Source organism: Oreochromis aureus, linkage group 10, assembly GCF_013358895.1.
Source record: "Oreochromis aureus strain Israel breed Guangdong linkage group 10, ZZ_aureus, whole genome shotgun sequence".
Lineage (NCBI taxonomy): Eukaryota > Metazoa > Chordata > Actinopteri > Cichliformes > Cichlidae > Oreochromis > Oreochromis aureus.
Genome location: NC_052951.1, coordinates 22,256,277 through 22,279,706, shown reverse-complemented (window position 1 = coordinate 22,279,706; position 23,430 = coordinate 22,256,277). Strand labels below are relative to the sequence as shown.

The following is a 23,430-nucleotide window of genomic DNA, read 5'->3' as shown; positions in this document are numbered from 1 at the left end:
TTAAACAATAACTTAAAGCACATAGCAAGTATTTTATTTCTTCATGTGAGAGCAAGCACTACTTCAAACCGGTTGTCTGGGTTTCATATCAAAAGCAGGCTGCTGGATTAAAGAACCAAGCAACAAAAACACCTTTTACTGGTTTTCAGTGTTTGGTGTCGTGTTTTTTGTTGCGCAGCATCTTAATTTGACTTCTCTAAAGGCCACACAAGGTAATCTTCCTGTTCAGAGACATCACTCCCAGATCTGACTAAATGGGAGCAAAAGGGTCAGAAAACAGTCACTCCAAATAATAGTCTTATCATCCGTCCATGGTTGGGAGACTGTATGAAATGCATCTTGGGTGCAATTAATCAAATTCTGCTGCCAGTGGTGACACATTGATGAATGCTCCCATGTTTTTACTGGTTAAAGACAAAGGTGGAAACAAAAGAAGCAAATTTCTGTGTGATTTCTTACTGTCACTCAAACAAAACAAGTCTTTACACTTCTAGAGAATCTGAGAACCTTGTATTGATCTATTCAAACATTTTTTGTTTCTTTCTAAGTGCTTGTTTTACTGTAAAAAGCCTCACATAGGTGTGATTCATGATAACCGGATAAAACTAGAGGTGAGCTTTTATGAGCTTTCATGAATTCTTATAACCAAGTTTTCTACGGATTCTGAGGGCGACTGAGGTAAACAACCTGCTGTAAAAATAAAAATGCTTTATTGAGCAATACTTAGTATGGATTGCAACATCCTGCGGTGGTGCAATACCAACGATGGGGTTTCATTTGTTTTTCTGAGGTTGGTAAAAATTTATGTAACAGGAAATTTCATTTGACTGTGGCATTTTGATACCCGCATTCAGGCTATCGCGTGCAGCAGATCCGCGCTAGTTGCACAGAAAGTCAAGTTGGGGTTTTTTTATGTTTTCCTGCTATGGTGCTTGATATGGTATAATGTGTTATTCTATGTGTGTGTGTGCGTGTGTGTATATACATTCTTGAGCACCTTTATGCATCTAAATCAAACTCTTGAATTTGTTTTAAATACTAGTGCATTCCTAAATAGACTGCTCAAAAAATTAAAGCAACATTTTCAAAAAACAATGGGAAAAAAATTACCATGCTGGATATGAACTGGGTCGGGAAAGAAAGGATGCCACGTCATTTGACAGAAATGAAAATTATCATTCTGTAGAGGGCAGGGGTCATCTTGTTCCTCCTTACACAAAAGAGCAGATATCAGGCCTGCTGATGGGTTAAGGCAGTGGTTCCCAAACTTTTTTTGCCAGTTTCACACCTCAAACATTTAGTAAATGATTAAGCAAATACAAGTAAACGGCAATAAATTACAGGTAGTAATAAAATAACTCTTTTACGCTGCGTCCACACCTACAGCGGTATTTTTGAAAACGCAGCTGTTTCTATGCCTTTGGGCCTTTCGTCAACACGTAAACGGCGTTGCGATTCACCGAAAACGGAGATTTAAAACTCCTTTTTTGCGTTTACGTGTGGACGAGGATTACTGAGTTCGTCACGCAACGTCAAAGCTATGTGCCTCTTTTCACGTCACGCTGTGCGCCACGTTATTGTTTACATGAGATGAATTGCAGAATGGCAGATAGAGACAAAATACTGTTAATCTGACTATCTTCAGGTTTTACACGCTTACATATACACGCAGTTACTGTCCCTGCATTTAGAAAGGCAGAGGCGTCACGGTGTAATTGTTTTACATGTAGTTGTTTTTTTTCCTGTGTAATAATATTCAACATTGCTATCAATACATTTTTCAAAAAATGCCTCTCTGTGCAAAATGGGTTTAAACACAAACAGCTGTGGGATACTGTTTGTCCGTGATTTGAACCGGGGGAACAAATTACGGCAGGATCAGCCTGATATTATTTGTATCCCACTGTAACTTTACTGCATAAAGAGCTAACATGTCCAAAATGTCAGGAATAGTTAGTCATTACAAGAAGTGTTTGTGAACTAAAAATCAAGAATGTGGGATACTGTTTGTCCGTGATTTGGAGAGCCCAGCGCTGCTCCCGACACAGGGAAACTAATTTTGCAGGGGAGACCTACCTCGGCACTTGTGCAGGTGAAGCAAAGGGAAGATATGCTTCACCATATTTTCCTGTCTTTGGCTTGGAAGGAAGTTGGTTTGGAAACATATTTGGCGATGCTTCATCTCCTGCTTCGCGTTTGTGTGGGAGCCCCATCAAAAACCTGTCCACAGTGTCCAAGCGCTCTTTTTTTTTTTTTTTTTCTTTTCATACCGCGCCCCCCCTGGCCCCACACTTTGGGAACCTCTGGGTTAAGGAATGCCTTCTATGGTCTTCTCATAGAGTAACTGCCTGTCTCCTGGAATCTCCTCCATGCTCTTGAGACCATGCTGGGAGACACAGCAAACATTCTGGCAATGGCACGTAATGATGTGGAATCCTGGAGGAGCTGGACTATCTGTGCAACCTCTGTAGAATCCAAATATCACATCATGCTACCAGTAATGATACTGACCCTAGTCAAATGCAAAAGTAGTGAAAAACAACAACAAAAATGTCAGCAGCCTCCAAGTATAAAAGCATTTCTGTTTTGGGTGGCTGTCTCTTTGTTGCCCCTTTAGTGCACCTGTTGTTAATTTCGTTAACACTAAAGCAGCTGAAACTGATTAACAACCCCCTCTGCTACTAACTGCCCAGATCAATATGCCAGAAGTTTAACTGACTTGATGCTGTACTTTGAATTAATGTTCCTTTAATTTTTTGAGCAGTGTATTTATGTTGAAAGGGTTCATAATGGCGCATAGCAGTCAGTATACACTAAAGCATGTATATATTTGTAATATCATTGGCTAAGCCATCTTTTCATTTGGATGCATACCAAATAAGGCTTCCGTCTTACATATATAGTATTTTTGTATATTAAAAGTTGCATAGGCTTTAAAAACAATCCAGTGATAGTTGGGCTCTGTGTTTTTTGATACAGAGAGATCAAATTCAGTTCTACTATATGGTGGTCCACTGCCTATCAAGCTAATACTTGATAGGCAAGCTAATACTGCTGACACAGCACTTCGCGCCTGACCAAAGGAATGCCGATGCTGTACGTAGAATTGGTTTGTTTAAGATCCCAATTTCAGACTCTCCTTCATTAGGCTAAAGCAGCTAAGCTATAAGCTCAGACAGCACCAGATTAAACAGTGTTAAACTAAGCTAATGGCCCCTGTTGACCACCCCCAACGCGTCGCCTCTATGCACACAACTTCAAAGCAAACAGTAAGACTACACAAGTCTACAGACTTGAGCTGAGATAAAACCTGTAGCAAGTTTGCAAGAGTAATGTGATTGAGGGAAATTAAAATGTTAGATGCACATTTCTCTCCGTGGTGCATGAACTAACATTCATTTCAGCCATCACAAAATGTTTAATGCTACAGAGAACTGCAAGTTTCGGGCTTATGGAAAGAATTTCAGTCAGATTAGATTTCAGGTTTACAGATTAAGAATTCAGGAGTAGTCCTAAAGGTAAACAGTGTCTTAGCAGTACATTACCCACAGTATTACCAAACAAAACTTAACACAAAGAAAGAAAGGTGAACTTTGATGTCAGTGAGAGAAAGATTAACAAAACTCTTCTTCTTCATCTGGCTGCTCTCTTTAGGAGTCAACCATCTCACCCGATCCCTAGTGTCCTCTATCACACCAACCTTCTGTAAGTCCTTCTCCTTCTTGCCATCTCTCTATGGTCTTCCTCTTTTCCTCCTGCCTGGCAGCTCCATATTCAGCATCTCTGACCTGAGAGAACAAGGCAGGACATATGGGTGCACCAGCTAAGACAGATAAAAGGGGGCACAACCACTAAGAGACTTAAAGACATATTAAAAAATTTTTAATAGATTAGTAAATGAACCGGAAGCCAGTTAAGGGAAGCTAAAATTGGGATGACACGCTCTGGTTGGTTGCATCAGATTAAAATCTAGCTGCAGTGTTTTGCACCAGTTGTGGGCGAACAATACATCGTAGCAGGTCTCACCACCATAATGTAAACCATCCCTTTTACTCTTACTGCTATCCCTCTCTTACAAATCATCTCCAGCTACACCACTGTCAAACTAAAGATTTCCTCTTACTTGCAGGCATACATATTACACATGTGCTTTCTATCCCACAGCTATACAAAAGATCTACCTGAAAAGGTCCATCCATCCATTTTCAGACACTGAGACCTCCCTGTCTTTATCTTCCTGGCCACCTCCTCCACCTCATGGGGGGGGGGGGGGCACCAAGGTGTTCCACAGCCTGCCAAGAGAGATAATTTTTCCAGCATGTCCTAGGTCTTCCCTGAGGCCTTTCCCTAGTAGGACATGCCTGAAACACCTCACCTAGGAGGCATCCTAATCAGGTGCCTGAACCACCTCATTAAAATAAAAAAGTCCTAATTGTAAAATCAGACAAAGCCACAGAGTTGTGAGGCTGCAAGATCTCACAGCCCTGTGGGGAATGAGCTGTAGCAAAGGACTTTGGGGGGGAGGGGAAAGAAAAGGGACAGGACCAGTAGCATCCCAGCAGTGAGAAGAGGAATGGATGGGATTCAAATGGAAATATTTTTCAGGTAGAAAGACCAGCTGCTGTTCATCCTTCTGCCTCTGAGCAGGAATGATTCCCACACAGGATAAACCGAGAGCAGCTCCTTATATTTCAGCACCTGAGCAAACACCATCACTTTCCTGCTGCACACAGCACAAATCTTCCATTTCCAGAGCGAGCTCGCCCATTTTGTGTGACGGGTCCCGTATGTCTGACCCACTAACACATTTCTGTTTATCAGGCGGCGTTACGTCACGCCAGTGGGCGGAGTCTAGTCGTTCAAAACACAGCCTGTCTTCAAATCCTCCCAGATTTTTTTTACGCTTCCCACCTTTTTTTTTTTTTTAATTTATTTTGCTCTCATTTTGCAACCACCCGCAGCTTTTTCGGTACTCGGCGCCTTTTTTTACTTTTTAAAAATTGTATCTGCTCTTCGTATATAATGCGGTGGATCTCCGACCTTTCCGACCTGCTTTTTCTTCCGAGATTGACTTCACGAACAGCATCATCCTCTGTTGTTTGTTTTCTGGATGCTTTCGATGGATATGGATTGATTTAAAAGCCGTATAAATGCACCTGCCGTCGGAGAGACACTCGGCTTTTAAAATCGCAGAGGTAAGGCTGAAGTGGAGGGTTAAAGGGAACGAATTCAACGGGAACAAATGTTTTTGTTTGCAGCAGCAACAACTGTGCAAAAGGCTGCAGGAGCAGCTGCGGCGCATTATCCCGCCTGGAGCCCGTCTGCATTGTGCTGCACGTACTGCACAGCAGAACAAAGTCCATACTTTCAAATGACTTCGAATTTGCATTTTGTCAACAGTGTCGAAGTCTGGGAAAATGGCGTTATTGTTGTCGAGCAGACTTGAGCGCGCAGTTCATTTCCTGCTTCGCTTCTTTTTCTGAGTAGAGCAGATTGTTTACCAAAGCAGACTAAAAACCGCCGCTGCAAATTTCGGTTTCGAGCCAATACCAAGTGAGCGCAGGCCCAGTGTTACCGATACCAGAACCGATACTGGTGCTTTAACCTTCTGTAGGCAATCTCAAAAGAACATTTCAGTTTTTCTACGTGATGAAGAAATGCCGCTGTAGTAAATGAAATCCATCTGTAAGCACGACTCTCTGGGTTACATGTGTAAAATTACAGATTAAACTTTGGTAGCTTGTTGCCCAGACTTCCCTCTAATTATAAAACTTTCTTTTTCTTACTATGAAACTATTTTTAAAAAACAAACAAAAATTCTAAAGTAGATGCAGGAAAAACAGGAAATTTTGTTATTTAATAGTTGTAATTAAACATGTAATGTGACCCCACTGCTGAGGTCTTTATTATTAGGAAATCCTATATATCCTTTGAAAATACTGCATTAAATGGCAGCATTTAGACAAATGTGTCTCCTTTCTGATTAATAGGAGAAATATATTGAACTTGGGGGGGTAGAAACAAGGTCAATTATCAATCCTATCCATTAGTATCAATCCAATACTAATATTACTGTTGATACTGTCGATATTTGGATCGATTGACTCATCTCTACTGTGGATCGTGGAAATCACTTTTTTTGCACAAAACTGGTTTATATTTAAAGAAGCTGCTCAAGTTGCTGTTTCTGTGAAACGTTTCAGCTTCCTGAACTTTACTAAGCTGCTATCATTTTTCTTCTATTAATTAATAGAGGAAAAAGAATGTGATAGCTTTTTAAAATCTCTTGCTTCTTGTCTCACCCAACCCTCCCCCTACCATCAGGTGTGTGTGCCCTGGGTGCAGCCTGGCCTGTGCTGTGGATGTGATGAAGAACCCAGGAGCTGCGGAGAGCCGTCGGCTGGACGGCCTGCTGGAGGCCGCTCTGGTCCGAGAGGCTCGCCTCTGGAAGGTACCAGTCTTCAAAAATGGATGCATCCAGGTGAGCCAATAGTTGTTAGGGGATGCATAAATATAGGATGTCATTTTTGCATTTTCAAGAGTAAAGGTGTTTTTTTTTTTTGTTTTTTTTTTTTTAATGTTTATAAAGCACAGACATTTTACAGGCAGCTCAAACCTTTTTTTTTTTTTTTTTTTTTTTTTTTTTTTTTTTTCAATGGTATAAAAAAATGGAATGATGCCAACAGAAAATCAATTTTGATTCGGTCAGTAAAAGGAGCCGTTCTTATGACAGGAACCAATAAATCTCTTCATCTCAAAGTAGTTCAGCTGGTATAATAGAAAGGCAGCCTGTCATCTGGTTTTTATGTTGCTGTCATTGTGCCTCTTAAAGCGGTACCCACAGCAGAAACCTTACAGGTTCTGGTTTGCGCCAGGTTGCATTTTATTCTTTCATCTAAAATGTAGTTCTTTGCACATGTAAATCATTAATCGGTGGTTTTATCCTTTGCCCGCTCAGGGTGCTGACATCTCTTCATCCCAACACCAAGAAATGATCCTTTGGCTTGGAGAAATGAACAGGCTGTTTCATTTCTGTCCAGAGACCTTTGCACTGGGAGTGTGTGTCCTCAACCGTCTGCTGTCTACTGTGAAGGTAGACAACAACACGTGATGGTGGTGGTGTCTGGCTTTTGGTTTACACTTTAGAATAATGGATTATGTAGTTTTAAATTAAGCTGCATATGCAACCAAAAATTCAAAGTTGCATTGCGCACATTTCACAGCTGATATTGTGTATGCACACCCTGAGGGGCTGTTAGTTTATCCAGTGCTGCAGGAACAAAGAGGTGAGAACGAGGCAGATCTGTACTGTTGCAACATATCATGTACTTAAGTTATCAATTGTGATGTTTGATTTAATTCCCGCGGGTCTTTCTTTATGGAGGCAAACTAAACAAATCCTTTTGTGTTTTATAGGCTCAAACAAAGTACCTGAAATGCATTGCTTTTACCTCACTGCTTCTGGCTGCCAAAATCAACGAGGAAGATGAGGTAAGAGAAATAAGCTACAATGCAAAAATGAAACCAAGAGTTTAAGGCTCAGTCACAGAGTAAAATTGGAGGGCAGCCTCCTTGCGACTGTGGGGGGGAGAAAAAAAAAAAAAAAATCAGTGGTTGCCGGGTGACTGCACTGAATTTATGTACTTTGGTTATTGGGTTGGGGTTTTTTTTGTTTTTGTTTTTTCACACAACTACTTGAGCGTGTGATATCCTCACCCTCCACATTGGATTGCAAGGTGATTGCACAGGTTGCCAGTGACTCAGACTCACTGCAATCACTCTCAGACTGACTGGTAAAGGTTTGCATATATTTGCTGTCTGATTTATAAACGTGCAGATTTCCAAAACCTTGCAATCAATCTTATTCAGTCTATGCAAATTACTGAAACTCCTCTGCAACACATCTCTTTTCAGCAGGAGACTAGCCAACTGTATGTATTCTGGTAATATTCTTGCAGCAACTATGTCACTATTTATAGAATTTTCTAAACTGAGGTTCTGACTGGACACTTAATTTAGCATGTAGATGGCAACAGAATTGGATTTTCACCGATTTATCACAGTAAATTGCAATGTTATTACAAACTGCATGTAGTTGCCAACCAGTTGCAAACTGATGGCAGACTAACTCCGTCTTATTGCCGTTTCAAGGCAAAGGCGACAAAATCACAAGTTTGTTGCACATGATCGCCAATGATGATTTTAAAAATAGAAATAAAAAATAAACACCTCTGACTTCAGTGCATTTTCAAAACATTATTTATTCATTTCCCTTTTTGTCTGTGTGTGTTTAACAGGTTATAGGCTCTGTTAAAGACCTGGTTGTGCAGAGTGGATGCAACTTTTCAACAGCGGAGATTCTTCGCATGGAGAGGATCATTCTAGACAAGCTGCACTGGGACTTGTACACCGCAACACCCATCGACTTCATTCACATAGTAAGAGAGAATTCAGCAGATTGACAAGCAGACAATTTTTTTTTTTTTTTTTTTTTTTTTAATCTGGACCTGAACTCTAAATGCTTCATGAATTCAGGTCCTGGTCTTGCATAAAAACACAGGTGGTACAAAAGCGCACATAAAACTGTCATGCTTGCATCATGTTTGCTTCAAGATGGCGTTCACAAACCCTCACACCTTCACCTCCCCCTAAAGTAAAGAATTGGTCCTCGTAGTGATTGTGCATTTATTTGATATGACTCAATGTGCCTACAGTTATACATATTAATATAACAAACTCCATTCAGTTGATAAACAAATCCTGCATTTCACTCAAAGCATATCTGGAAAGCTGGATTGTGTTTTTCTTCATGCCACTGTTTAAGACATCAGATTTTATTTCTTTATTTTTAATGAGCAAAAATTCCAAATTTGTTTTTCAGGTTCTGAAATCCAGATTTTAAATAAATCCTCCAAAGATTTAATCCAGACATTTTTTTTTCTTTTTTTTTTTTTTTTTTTTTTTCTAATTCATTGGCAAAGATGACATTTAGTGATTCATAGACTATTAAATTTGTCCATTGCAGAGTAAACAGATGAAAGAATTCAACTTGGAATTAAACTTGACATTAAAATAAAGCTTTAGTGCCACTTTGTGATCTAAAGATTTGACTTGCAGTCTCCAGAGTGGACAAAATCAAGTTTTTGTGTTTTTTAAGCAATACATCAAGCGTTATGAGGCTTCTCTAACACAGAAGGCTGCATGTGCAAGCTGCAAGCAAAGTAAAATACATTGCATATCAGGCCAAGGCACTTCTGACGAACCCTGCAGCCTCGCTGTGGAGACCTAAAAGTTGAGCGGCCAGGAGGGTAAAAGATCAAGGATCTCTTAAAATTATATCAAGGGTAACCGCTCAAAAGCTTCATGTTTACGGCTTGGATCTGTGGCACTACTTGTTAAATCTTCCCAAGTCATTGCCTGAGGAGGTAACCGCTCTCTGAACTGTCAACACACACACTATTTAGATCCCCCCCCCCCCTCGTGCAGTTGGGCCTCGGGCTGTATTCATAATGCTTTTAAGTGAAAGTCAAAGAGCAAAAATTCACGGGACTGAGGTAAACGTCTCGCCTGTGAAGGTGCTCTAAAGCAAAATCTTTATCCATGTGATAGAAATAAGGCTGGTTGTAGGCCAGAAGCTGGAAGCTTTATGAATACAGCCTTGACAAATGGTTAAACTGAACTCAGCCACATGCTTTACGAGTTTTACCTACGACTCGTGATGCTCCCTTTCAAATGCATCTGACTCTTTAGAAAAGTTAAATATTGTTGTTTTTTTTGTTTTTTTTTTGTTTTTTTTTTTGTTTGTCTTCTCATGGATTCTGACTCTGTCTCAACCCACACTTCAACGACCACCAACATTCCCAACAAATGTATAAATAACAGCGTGATTCTGAGAGCAGTCTCTGACTTCTTGTTAAAGCCACCAACCATAAACTGTCCCCCCCAAAAAGCAGCTTGGCACATTCAGGCTGAATCCCCACTAAACTTGTAAGAAAAAAAATGGCACTCCCCCTCCAGGCTGATATTTATGTCACAGGTTTACCGAGTGCGGTTCTTATTGTGGATCTATTATTGTCCTAGCGCTCGACTTTTCAGGTATTACAAAATCCAAGACTTTTAAAATAAAGACATGATGTATTAATAAAAACTATAATAAAATAAAGACATTTTCTCTCTTTGTACTATTCAAATAAATACTTTAACTATACTTTTAAGTATGTCAATTACATTCCCCCAGCCCTGAAGAAGTTTCCCTTCACTAAATAAAACTGTATTCTACCGTTGTCTACAAAACGGCTAACAATAGACTCTATCGATTAATTTGTCACAGACGCTCCACCATGACACTTTGATATGAATAAATAAGAGGATTTACAGAGTTTTCTTCGTGTTACCTCTCGTCGTTCTTCAACATCCAAGTGAAACTCTTGGAGAAGCACAATCAGCTGTGTGACGCTAAAAACCATGTTTACTGCTACATTACCCTGAAAAGGACTCCAGAAAGAAGTGTAGTGGTGGGGGGGGACTCAAGAAATTATGTTGTGACTTTAGCGCCACACCGCTGAATCTGCAGCTCCAAGAACATCGCACTTTCTTTGAATCCCATGGCTTATATTTGCTACAGCGTAAAAGACTAAATAAAGCAGATGAACCAAACGCTATGTGAATAAATGAATGACGGGGTTTGAAACAAAAGCTGGATGAATGCATTCCTTTTTTTTTTTTTTTTTTTTTTTTTTTTTTTTTTTTGATTCTCGGGATGTTCATCTAAACCAAAAGACTGAGCCAGCTTATTCAGCCTGTACTCACTGGTTTTAGTGAAGCAGATTAATTTATGTTGCTATTTGGAAAAACCACCTTCTTTTTCCACTGAGCCCCAACTCAGGTTTGTCAGTTACCTCCCACAAACGGTAACACAGAAAAGCACTGCACGTACGATACGATACAATGAGATTACAATAAGCAGTCGGACAAAGAGGAGGGGGGTTTGGCGGGCTTCATTAGCAAAACCTGCACTGCTAGAGCTTCAGGTTTGGACCTCTACACTCACCTTTGATGAAGAGTGGATGATCAATCTGCAGATTGATCATGTCTTTGTTGGTGAGAAATTTGAGTAAAAGGGATGAATGATGTGCAGTTAAATGCACTGGTATACTTTGATATAAATCTAGCAGGTTAGGAGTGGGCGATGGGTGGACAGACGATGAGATAACAATGACATCGTTATGCTAACATTTTGGTCTCGATTATGTTCTTTCCCCCCGTTGGTCCATCCTAGTTCCACGCCATCCTCGTCTCCGGCCACCCCCACCTCATTCCGTCCATCGGTCTCGGATCCGGTGTCGGCTGGTACCCTGCAACAGACCCCGGTGTCCTCCCCGTTGGGCTGGGGAATCAGAAGAGACCTCCCGGCCTCCAGGTGGCGTTGTGGACCAGGCAGGTGCAACACTGTATGGCTTGCCACCAGCTTTGGCAGTTCAAGGGCTCCACATTGGCTTTGGCCATCATCACTTTGGAGCTGGAGGCACTCACACCCGACTGGTTCTCCGTGTTAACGGATCTGCTGAAGAAAGCACAAGTAAGAAAAAGCACCTGCTGCTTTCTCTGGTCACGTTAAACATCTTAACGCAAGATCTTCAAGATATTCAGGGATTAACACATACTACAGCCCAACCAACAGTTTCATGTATTCTGCAATCAGTGGTTGATTTTTAGCTCAAGTAGATTTTACCATGTATGCGATAATGGGGGAGATAATGGAAAACACAGGCAAAAACCTGGACAGTATTGGGCGGTTTGTTGACCTCATGCAGAGAAATGTAATATGTTGAAAATCTAGCGCTTTCAGTCCACTCCATGAGTCATAGCAAAGCAGTCTATCTCAAAATCCAACTGGAAAAATCCCAAAACCTTGCCCATAGCTGTAAATCTGCAAGTTGCTTTGCAACCTTGTTGTTGGGTTTTTTTTTTGTTTGTTTTTTTTGTTTTGTTTTTTCCTGATCGAATTAGTGTCATGGCGGTCACTGATGTCCACTGTGCTCTCAGCTTTTCATCTGTGCATAAGAAATAAAGCTGAGGCCATAGGACAGAGACATAACGACAAACATTTGATCGTAGGAACTGTTGCACATCAGGTATTTCTATTTGTATACCACCAATTCACAAAAAGCCTCAAGATGCTTTAAATCCTAGAGTATTGGACTGAACTCTTATTTGCTGCCATGTCCAATTTTTAATTAGAAAAGTAACTTATTATCAGTAACCCTGGCAACAAGCCTGTACAGGAAGTAACTAACAAAATGTTGTTTAAACACTGTCTTCATTGTTTGTATTATGTTGCAATTTCCATTTAAAAGCATATGAACACACCAGTCACAAGAAAGACTTTCCTACTCTGTGGGACCATCTGAAGTATAATAGACTAAAGTAGAATCGACAATATAGTCTGTAGGCCAACGTTTACATCATGCTTGTCTCTTCTTTTTCTTGTTCATCTCACACACATTATCATGTTTCTTCTTGTTCCCATCTCCCAGGTTGACAGTGCGGAGTTCATCCACTGCAAAGAGGTGGTGGACGAGTACCTGCACAGCCTGGAGTTCTCCCTGACGACCAACGCCGTCTACATTTTCGACAGCACTCAGATCCAGGAAGAAGAGCGAGCCCAAAGCCCCACGCGGCACTTACAAGAGTCCAGGAGGGGCCGGGGCGATGGAGAGCAGGGGGACTCGGACGAGTATTACGACGGATTCGGAAATCTGTATAACGAGGAAGCGACTCCCGGGGCAGAGGGGAGCGATCGCGACGGTTCGTTTGAGCAGGAGGACATCTCGTCGTGCCCGCCACTGCACCCTGCCGTCAACTAGGAGGACATTTTATTCACACCGTCCACCTTTCGTCCATAAGGACATCGTGGGACCCAGATGCTCCTCGCTAACCATAACATTTCAAGATAAATTTTTTTTTTTTTTTTATTATTATGTTTTTTCCAAAAAGAGTTGGCTAATGTAAAATTTAGTATTACTTTAGTCTCGTCTTTGCACTTGTCCTTACTGACTCTGAAGGTGTCAGGATTTTTTTTTTTTTTTTTTGTCTTATTCTGATTTTGTGGCTTGTTCTTGGCAGCTGAGCTGAAGCTGTGGGGAATCACTTACGTTACCAAAATTAGATTTGAATGTTTCTCTTTAGTGCAAAGTTGCTGTTCTACCTGTAAAGGCCTCCTTCCCCTTACTTTACAACCTACCTTTGGTTCACATCAACCCCAGATTTTTTTTTTTTTTTTTTTTTTTTTTTTTTTTTTTTTTTTGAAGGCCTGTTTATTTGCTTCTTTTCCAAGTTTGACAGTGTGCCCACATGTAGTTGGAGGTAACCCGGTGCTCATGCCCCCCCCTTCCCCGAGCCACACAGCACTTTGATATTTAAAAAAAAAAAAGAAGAAAAAAAAAAACTTTTCCTTTTTTTATACAAATAATTATATATTTTTAACCTCTTTTTATTATTTTAATCTTAACTCTACTAAAGTTTTCCAGTTTTGTTAAATGTTTATTTACCCTTTTATTTAGAAAAGTTACATTTTTACTTAAAAGCTTTATTTCATGACTTAATTATGCAAATGGTTTTTATTAAATTAAGTTTCAGCCTGAGTTGGTTTAAATTATGCAGCTGTTACATATCATAGCCGAGCACCTTTGGGAGATTGATTCAACACTAGAGCAGAATAATAAAAACAATGGTGATTTTTTTGACAGCATGAGATTATCTGGTTGATGATGCAGCATCAGTGATAAATTAGCAATATTTTTTTTAATTATGTACTGTATGATAATCTGAGGTTGACCTATGGGATTATTCTTTCCTCTGATTTGTAAACTGATGAAGGCTGATGGATGGAAACGCAGTGTCTCTTGAGGAACTTTACCTCCACCGCTCTACCAATGCTGGAGAGACTGATCTTTGATTTTATTTTTTTTGTTTAGGTGGCTCAAATTGTGTTCAGTCTCAGTAACATGATCTCTAATGTGAACTAGTTATTTTCTCATTTGTAAAGTCTGCTTTGACTCATCAAGTCGATCTGGACCAAGCCACACATATTCCTTCAGATACTGAGGCAGCTATATCTTATTGTTTTGTCTACCATAGAAATAAAGCTATGATTTCAAAAAATAAAGTCATTTCCTGATTTATTTTTTTTTTTTCAATACCAAAGGTCTGCAGCTGGTTGGAGAAAACTTCATGAGACTGGAAGGTTGCCAGGATCTACCAAACAACACTGTTTGGTCTGTTGCATGTATACAGTTAGACTTCATTGTAACCAGTGTGTACTGCAGAGTGCAACTGCAAAAAAAAAATGCTATTGAATAAATCTGTTTGAATATATTAAAAAATAAGAAAGTCAACAGATTAGCTCAATACCAGCGATGCGGAAAATGCTAATTTGCTATTAAGGAAAACTTGAACCGCTTTCATTCCTAAAGATGTCTCCTATACAAATGTTAAAAGACCTATTAGCTGGATATTTTTTGGTTTTTAGTTTTTTACTCAATTTTTGCTTGAGATTTAGAGATTTTGTCAATTACTCTATTTGAGAAAGATCAAGTAGTTTAATATACAACCTCAATTCCAAACAAAGTTGGGATGGGGGGGTCAACTAAAGGCTGGAAAAGTCGGTGACACTAAAAAAAAAAACGGGTGGTGGAACATTTTACAGCTAATTGATTACTTGGCAGCAGGTCAATAACATGACTGGAAACTGCATCTACAAACTGTGGAATAATGTTCCTCAACATAAACTTGCAAATATTTCATCACCTACAGTACATATTATCAAAGGATTTAGAGAATCTGGAGAAATCTCTGTGCGCAAGGGACAAGGCCAAAAATCAATATTGGATGCCCAGTATTTTCAGCGCATATTATTTAAGTTAAATTATGATTTCCCATGAATGTTCTGAACTTACTGGAGCCTCTATACATAATTATGTAAAGCAGTTTCTTTTGTCAGTGGTCTGTTGTGCTTGTAGTTCGTTCAGCCACAAAATTTGAGCTCACAATCAGTCGTAATTAGGTAAAAACCTTTTATCTAGTCAAAGCCCTGAAATACGTCATGCATCTCAGCAGCTATCACATATCTGTCACTGGCTTTGATGTTGTGGCTCAGTCCAAGTATGTACATTGAGGCTGTCAGGGTGATTAGCAGGCAGCTTTGTTGGCAGAGTGTTAGTGTACTAAAGCACAGAGAGGAGAGATCTCTGAACATATTGTAGGGCTGAATGAGGTCCAGTGAACTCTGCAGGTGGTAGACAGAATAATACCAATGCTGGCAGATCCTTCACAATAAACGGAAAACCATCTCAAACAGTTAAACTGTTTAATTGAGTCGAGCACATGGTCTATGTGAAAAAATAATAAAATAAATAATAATAAAAATAATAAAATAAATACTAATACTTATTATTATTATTATTATTATTATTATTATTATTATTATCATCATCATTATCATCATCATCATCATCATTACCATGGATAATTCTAATATTAAAAAATAAGAATATATAACAGTAGTTTGGGGGGAGGGGGGGGTTCTGGTGGTTATTTTTGATGGTTCCCTAATGCTTTAAAGAGGAATCAATTACCCAATAAAATATATCACAGATTATTATAGTTTGTGTAGTTTTTCATCGATAAGAAATATAGAATTTATATACATGTTATATAAATGTAGAAAAGAAATGCACTTGTCTCAAAGAGTACCTGTTATATCATACAGCAGTTAGTTAACACTAGCTGCATGAAAAAGGGGGATGCCCCTGGGCTCATACCCAGATCTGTATTCATGACATGACCATATTAGGACACAAAACACACAAACTAAGTGTTTTGTGCAGTAAAAATACAATATACCTCACCTATCTGATATTTTGTTCATATTCAATACGAGCAAGCAGGTCTGTATATTAAGTTGCATTCAATTAGAAAAGGTTACTTATTGAAAGAGAATGGTGGACGGAGTGAACAAAGATCCCGGTCACTTATGAGCATCTGCCCAGTTGGTGGCCCAGGCAGATGCTCACAGAAAGCAGCAGTGATGACTGAGGTTGATGAAGATCCACCTTTTATGACCCATGACCTCGATCGGGTGGTCAGGGATCCCTTTGGCGAAGAAGTTACAGATGGAGTGTCCAGAAAAGAAATCTGTAGAATTCTAAATAATGAAAGAACTTAACTGAAGTGGGGAAGGAACTGGATAGGATGTGGCCAGCGTCAGCTCGTACGAGTTTACTTTAATAGTTTGTCATTTTTTTGATATTTACTATCTTTCATTAAGATACTCCTGGACAGCAATTAGGTCAACTTATACAAACCACTCTGTTCCCAATTACCATAGTTTATATTTTCATACTGGAATGATGAAAAAGCTGAAATGCAAACTGAAGGGAGGACACAAATTGCATAAAAGGTCAATGCATTTCACATAAACCTTTTCCAAGCTCTCGCTCCTTTGACAAACACACAGCCACACCCAACAGAGGTGAGCAGCGATGGTGAAAGCAGGGAGGATTGTGTGCTAAGCAAACAGCACTTTGTTCTTCAGTTAGAGATCGCTACACAGGAAACACTGCCTCAAGCTGGCAGCTGTTTGGGTTACAGCGAGGGGCCGTCAGCCTCTGTGTGCTGTCTTAATGCGCATCTGAGGGAATGAGAGTCTTCACCTGCCTGTGCTTCACTTTCAGCTCCCCGCTGGGTAAATATAGACAAACAAATCATGGCAGAGACGCATCAAAGTCAGGAGTGGAAGGGTGGGGGGGGTTGCATTTATTTCCAAAAGACACACAGTAAATACAGCTGCTCTCTTCTACATCTGAGTGTAAACGCGTCTACATCAAGCTGAATAGTTTCCTGAATCCTGGGTTTACGTCAATATACTGGCTTTGTGTTTGCGTCCACTGTCATAACAGTCACATCGAGACGATCAACTCACCGTTTACAATAAAGTTAAATCACTTACGGACAATGTACACAATCATATGTGCTTCTTATAACAATATCAGATTTAAAAACTAGTACATTTTGCATATTAAGCTTGGTAAGCTCTAGAAAATATTCACATACATTTAATGAGTTAAACTGAAACAGCACCAGAATATTGCATACATTTTTTTAAAAGACTTAGGATTATTAGGTTTAGGCTGTCAGCACCTATGTGTATGCAATATGCAGTACACAGGTGCTCAGTTATTGCTATTTAAGTATATTATTTGGGCTTAATTGATAAAAAAAAAACAACTTTAACCGACTTTAACCGACACATTTTATCTGGGCAATATTTCAGAAAGATCATGTATTTAAAAACAAAAATCTTTACTGATATCTTCTTTGGAAGTGTCACTTCTATTAAAAAAAGAGTTAAGCACATCTTATTATTTTTTTAATACTTGCTGAAGAGTTTCAAAAATGTTGCCCAGGTGTTACGTTGTAGTACCAAACAGTCAAAGGTTTGAATGGTTTTAAGCTCTTATTTCTTGTGTGGATAGTTAATGAAGAAACAAAAAGAAAACAACAATATATTTAAATCACAATTAAGCAAAACAAAACGCATATACATACATATATATTTTTAAAAAAGTGTCCAAAGGAAGAAAAAAAAAAAAAAAAAAACAAACAAACAAAGATCCTGAATAAATGAGATGGCCTCTGATGGACTGTGAATATTTTATGCTCATCATCTCTCACCATCTTTCACTCTTTTCTTCCCTGTGGCTTCACCATCATCATCATCCTCAGTGTCTTTGGTCCGTGTGCACAATATCAAGATGGAATGTCATAACAAACAAACGAAAACAAACAAACAAACCAACAAAAAACAGATGTTGTCGCTGCTATGGTGATGGAGGACAAATCCATGGCCGTGTGTGGAAGGGTATACAGCGCCCATAAATTAACTGAAAAACAACCACAAACAATAAACAAAATAAATCGAATGAACAAACAGCGACTTTACTGAAATAATAAATGAAATAAAAGAGAGGGATCAGAAAAGGAGCACTGAAGCAAAGAAGTTAGGAAGCTCAGATAAAATCGTAGCGCGTGTGCTGGTGAAAGAGGTGTGAACCTTTTAAACTACACTCTGTATGATGATTACTTCAAACATCAGTCCTGAGTGAAACGGCCAAAAATGATGTTCGGAAAAGCACAAAATGGAAGTTCTGCAACATGAACAAGAGTAATGCACGTGAGCGGCCACAAGATGGAGCCATATGTCGGGTGAACTTGGTGGGAATGACCATGAAGATTTCACCTATGACCAAAGCTTGGCATACACACCGAGATGCTTTTTAACCACTCAGACGGCCACAAGCTTCACCCAAAGCCAGCTCTGATTGTGATACAGTGTGTCAGGGACCGCCAGCAAACAAAACAAAACAAAACTAACACAGATAAAGAACTGAAAAGGAGCTACACGACAGACGAAGTAAAGTGAAACCTGAACATTGTACACGTTTGACTGTCTGAAACGGTCTCCACAGTGGATATTGACTGAAATCATCAATATGAGATTAAAGTGCAGACTTTCAGCTTTAACTCAAAATCCTGAAGGAATGTGCAGGAATTACTGCTATTTTTTGATATATGTGCCCCATATTCACAGGACAGGCAGGTAGAAGCTTCGTGGCCAGGTCATTTCATGATAAACTGAGCAGATAAAAGTTGGTTCTGAACTTGCAAGTACTGAACTTGCATTTGGTAGCTCCTCATAAGGATTTCAAAAGGTTATCAGCTTCAAGAAACTTCAAGCAAAACTTGTGTTTTACTACATGAGTTTTATGGAGGCTGAGCAAAAATGTTGGTCTAAGATCGAACTCATTTTATAGCTTCAACAGTCAAGTTGTACTTTGTGTCTTTGCTTTACTAGACTTGACCTTTTGCATATAAAGGATTGTCACTTTATCATTTTATCCCATCAGAAGGCCAAGACTAAACCAGAAAAAAGTATCTTATCAAAAGTATGTGAACAAGTCGGTCTAAAGACAAAACAAGCTGAAGGTTCTTAGAATGCAGCTTTAAACGAAGGAATTTCAAAACAATGCCAACTGAGCTTTGAAACAACCGCAGCACCTGGATCCCTGCTGTGATGGGTGAGCTATAGATCACTATGCATCTCAGTGCAATATTGTACTTAAAAAGAAAGCATAAAGTATAAAGTGGAAGATTTAACAACAGTGTACACGATGAGCACACCCCTATTGAAACATCAGTTTTGCCCTTTCTGAGGTTTTCACTACCTCCTCACTGAGTATCCTGAATAATTAGAGCGAGGCGAAAGGAAAGAGTGAAAGCACAGGAAATGTTAAGCTTGGGCAGGACAAAAAGGAGAGGAAGTTTCCTTAACGCATGCCAGGCCTTTATAACAGCTGAAATGCTTGTGTATTGGAGACAGGTCGACAACAGGTCTAAAGCAGCAAAACACGCTCTATTCAAGGCTCCATAAAGCCACGGGAATTAGCAGAATGCTAACCTCGTGTATCAGTGTTACTCAGCAAATCAAGAAGGGACAAGAGCAGCGGGGAAATCATTTCAGGTTCTGAAGGCACACAGTGAAAGGCAAGAGGATTACTTAAAGAAAGGAGTAGGGTTTAAAAAAGAAGCAGCTTCCTGTTACTGAGAGAAGAATGACACGAGTGAGTGACTTAAAGGAGGGACTGCCTTACTTTTTCTTGTCCTTGTCTTTCTTGACAGGCTGAGATAAGGACAGCGTCTCGGCTGCCGCCTTCCTCTTGTTAAAGGCGTTCATCTCCTCCTCCAGGTATCCCCGCTTATCCTCCACCTTCTTCTTCTCCTCCTGGTGCATCCGTTTCAGCTGCTCAAACTTTTCGTGCAACTGAGGGGGAGAAGACGAGTGTGGTGACGGACAAACGGGATGAAGACAAGAGAGACGAAACTTTAGAAGAAAGGGCAGTTTAGGAAGAGTTTGTCTGACTAATACTTTTATACTCAAACTGAACTGAACATCGGCTTTTCTTATATTTTCTTCAGTGTATATAATTTTGTCATGCATGGTTATAATACTAAGAGCAGGTTAAATAACCATATTATAAAGTGCGGTGAAAAACAGGGCATCCCCCTGTTTAGTCATGCACTGCTTCCCTTATGGTCGACAACACACCTTCATCTGGTATTGCAGTATGCAACACTTTGGTATGTATAACATTGGATGCACTGCACGGCTGCTCAAAGTGTTTTTGAGGACCCTGTATAGTTGACAAGTAGACACTCAAACAAAACAGAAACTATTAAATGCAGGTGTTATAGACCTAAAGTGTGTTTTTTATGGTTACAGGGAGCCCTTAGCAACATTTTATGCACAAGAATGCACTATTGCAGATTTTAATCGTAATACTATGATGGGAGGCGAAGACGCCATCTCTTTCCAACACTGAGAAAGTTGGTGGTAAACTGTAGAAACTGCACAACATTTAAAAATGCCAAGACAAATCTTAGATCAGACATACAGTTAAGTTACAAGCAATAACTTAAAGTGTTTGATCTGTGCATTTCTTTCTGTGTAGTCACAGCTTCCTAAACTGACACTGAGTCATAACTTTGAGCCTCACTGTAGGGAAATAGTGTGATGAGGGTCTTGGTACTTTCTCACAGTGGCGCCAGACATGAGTGATTAGGATAAACCAATACAAACAGAGTCCGGTCATTCACATGTGCAGACACTTTGTCATATGTTAAAATGTACTGAACTCACCAGGTTTTACAGATGTCATGCAAAACTGTGAGCACATTATTTCTGATCTTGTGACCAAATGCACCTGAAGTTGATTTGTGGACATGTCAGGTGCAATTGACTATCAAATAAACGACAGCTCGGCTTTTCCAGACTGACCTCTCTCTCCTTGTCTTTAAGTTCTGCTTCCGTCTCTTTTACTTTGTTGACAAACATTTGCCGCATTTCTTCCTCTTTGCGCTGCAGATCCCCCAAGAACTCTTTCCTCTTAGCCTCATACGTCTCCTGAAGGCTGCAGAGCAGTAAAGCCAGGACAGAGAACAGAAACAAAGAAAGATTAGGCACAGTCTTTAAAAGATAATCGTTTGCTTTCATTGCTGTTGACAGTTGGTTGACTGTGTGAGCCTTTCTATAAACACATTGTCTGTGTTGCACTGGGTGTGTCCACCATCTACCTGAATGGCTCGCTGTCAGGATCTGTATCTTTAAAACCCATCTCTTCGAGCTTGCAGCGCCGGTACAGCTCATAATGGCGGGCATGTGTCTGCTCCCTCAGATCCTCCATGTTGACTCTGATCAGCATCTCTCTGAGTTTTACAAAGTCGCAGTGGCTCTCGTTCTCAACTAAAAGGACAAATAAAGAACGCCATTAGTACAGCAGCAGAGACTCAGACTCAGGAGGCCATTTTAGTTATTCCCTCCACATTAGACTCCTCTGGTGTCCAAATAATGTTGTGTTTTCAGTCCTTGCTTCACGCCTTCATTCAGTGCCTGGCCATCATTTTCAAATGACTTTAACATGCCATCTGTCACTCCCTCAGCCTCTCTTCCTCTTAAAAGCAGGAATGTGAACCCTCCACAGGGAACAGATAATTCGGCATGTACATATACGCCATCCTGAGTGATTAAATTAAACCAAAGCTATTTTTTCATATTCTGCACTTTTCATGCTCACTTGTTCAACTGGAGAGAACTTTCACTTTAGTTTCACGTTTGAGTGAGTCTCACACTTAAATGCCTTCATGGTGACGAAAGGGCAGGAAGTGTTTCCTGCCTCACAGACTGACAGCAGAGGAGGGGAAAGGGGATGATGGGTGCCCTGGGCATCCACTCAGTCACAGGTCACCTCACCCCATCAAAACAATAAGGACTGTTCTGATAATAAAATGGGTTTCATTTTGAGGCCAAAGCTAAGATCTGTAATAGCAGGAAAACCTAAGATGGACTGAATCATTTTGTACAGAAAAACAAACAAGTGAGTAATAAAGAGCTAATACAGGCAGAAAGAAAAGTCAAACAAGCACTTTGGGGGACTGTAGATCAGGAAGTACTATAAACCAGCTATATAAATGCAGTCCATTTGCCATTATTTACTGAAGTTCTGACGCCAGTTTTGTATTTTAGCTAATACTGACAGTTTCCCACCATAAAACGATGATCTTCCATTCAACTATAGCTAGCGAGAATCCCAATGCTTGCTACAGATCTGCTGTTGCTGAGAGAAATCTTATTAAAATAAAATAAAAATAAAAAGTGTTTAACTTGTGTGCAACATCTCAACATCATTTGTTCAGATCAAACATGCAAGGCAAGACTTTAGCACATTAAATAAAAACTTTTGATACCTTCTGAGTTCATTCAATCTCTTTTTGTCTATATTGGAAACTAACTTGAAAAACATCTTCAGTAGGCTTCTTTTGTTTTGTTTTTAAATAACAAGAAACAATTTGGAGAACAATGAATGGAGTATTAGTAGACCCCAAGGATATCTTAATAGACTGTTTGACTAAACTAAAAAAAATAAAAGCATAACTCATTAAAAAATTTGTTGAAAGTCAAGGTCATCAACCTACTGGCAAAACTCAGCAACCCCTTAAGATTACTTTGGTTGCTTCAGACCCGGTTTGTGAAGAAAGGTCACCATGGTGAGAAAATACAAAGGCATTGTGTTTAAATACCACCAGAAGCTCTAAGGATGAATAAACAACAGTGGTGGCATTCAAAAAGCACAATTAGCAATGCAATTAGCTTTTCCAGGTGGACACAGATGTGAAAGTCTGCAGAGGATGACGTTAAAATACAACAATGCAACATAAATATTTCAGCAAAACAACAAAGGGTAACTTTAAAAAAAATAAGGCATTCCATTATTAGACTTGGACAAAACACAAAATAAACTAACAAATTCTTTTGAAACCAAAATTAATTTAAAAAAGCAGCAGTCATTCAGCTGCATGACTCAGTCACTCGTGTATTTTTTGCTCAAATTTGCTGGCTAACCGCACATCATTAGTGGAAAAAACATGGGTTAAAATAGAAACTAGCCGTTTACTGGGGCTGCATCCAGGCTACAGAAAATTATTGTTCATTTGGCATCTAATAGCCTCTCTTCTGCACACTACCACCACCACCACCACCACACCCCCCGTGAGGGCTGAATGAAGGCCAACTCTCCAACTGACTGCAGCACTGAGCCCTCAAGATACAGAAGCACATGGCTCTGCTGGTACACAGACACATGCATAGAAATATAGAAGCAAGGAAGAGAGATGTGGCTCCAAATAAAGTTAGCAAAAGTAAGCATTCATGCAATTAAAAATCTAGAATGATCGGTTTGTACTGGGTTGATTAACTGCTCCATGAGTCTTTGGAAAGGCTTCCAGATGTTTGGAGTTTCAAAGATAAATATTACAGAT

General features: G+C 39.7%; 2 protein-coding genes across 2 annotated transcripts in view; one reads left to right on the top strand and one right to left on the bottom strand.

The window, feature by feature from the left end:
• The first annotated feature begins 4,688 nt into the window (after positions 1 to 4,688).
• ccni2 (cyclin I family, member 2) lies at positions 4,689 to 14,167 on the top strand. The gene is made up of 7 exons (XM_039618291.1): positions 4,689 to 5,195; positions 6,325 to 6,481; positions 6,959 to 7,093; positions 7,417 to 7,491; positions 8,298 to 8,438; positions 11,279 to 11,578; positions 12,537 to 14,167. Exons 2-7 carry the CDS (start codon positions 6,368 to 6,370, stop codon positions 12,864 to 12,866), a joined length of 1,095 nt encoding a protein of 364 aa, XP_039474225.1. The 5' UTR covers positions 4,689 to 5,195; positions 6,325 to 6,367; the 3' UTR covers positions 12,867 to 14,167.
• Positions 14,168 to 16,785: 2,618 nt separating this feature from the next.
• The window catches only part of sept8a (septin 8a), a 29,725-nt gene continuing 23,080 nt past the window's right edge, over positions 16,786 to 23,430 (bottom strand). The window contains exons 7-10 of the mRNA XM_031725924.2: positions 21,190 to 21,358; positions 20,894 to 21,026; positions 19,710 to 19,879; positions 16,786 to 17,942 (exon numbers count right to left, since the gene is read on the bottom strand). Coding sequence (XP_031581784.1) covers positions 17,939 to 17,942; positions 19,710 to 19,879; positions 20,894 to 21,026; positions 21,190 to 21,358 — 476 coding nt within the window. The 3' untranslated portion in view covers positions 16,786 to 17,938. The remainder of the gene's footprint in view (positions 17,943 to 19,709; positions 19,880 to 20,893; positions 21,027 to 21,189; positions 21,359 to 23,430) is intronic.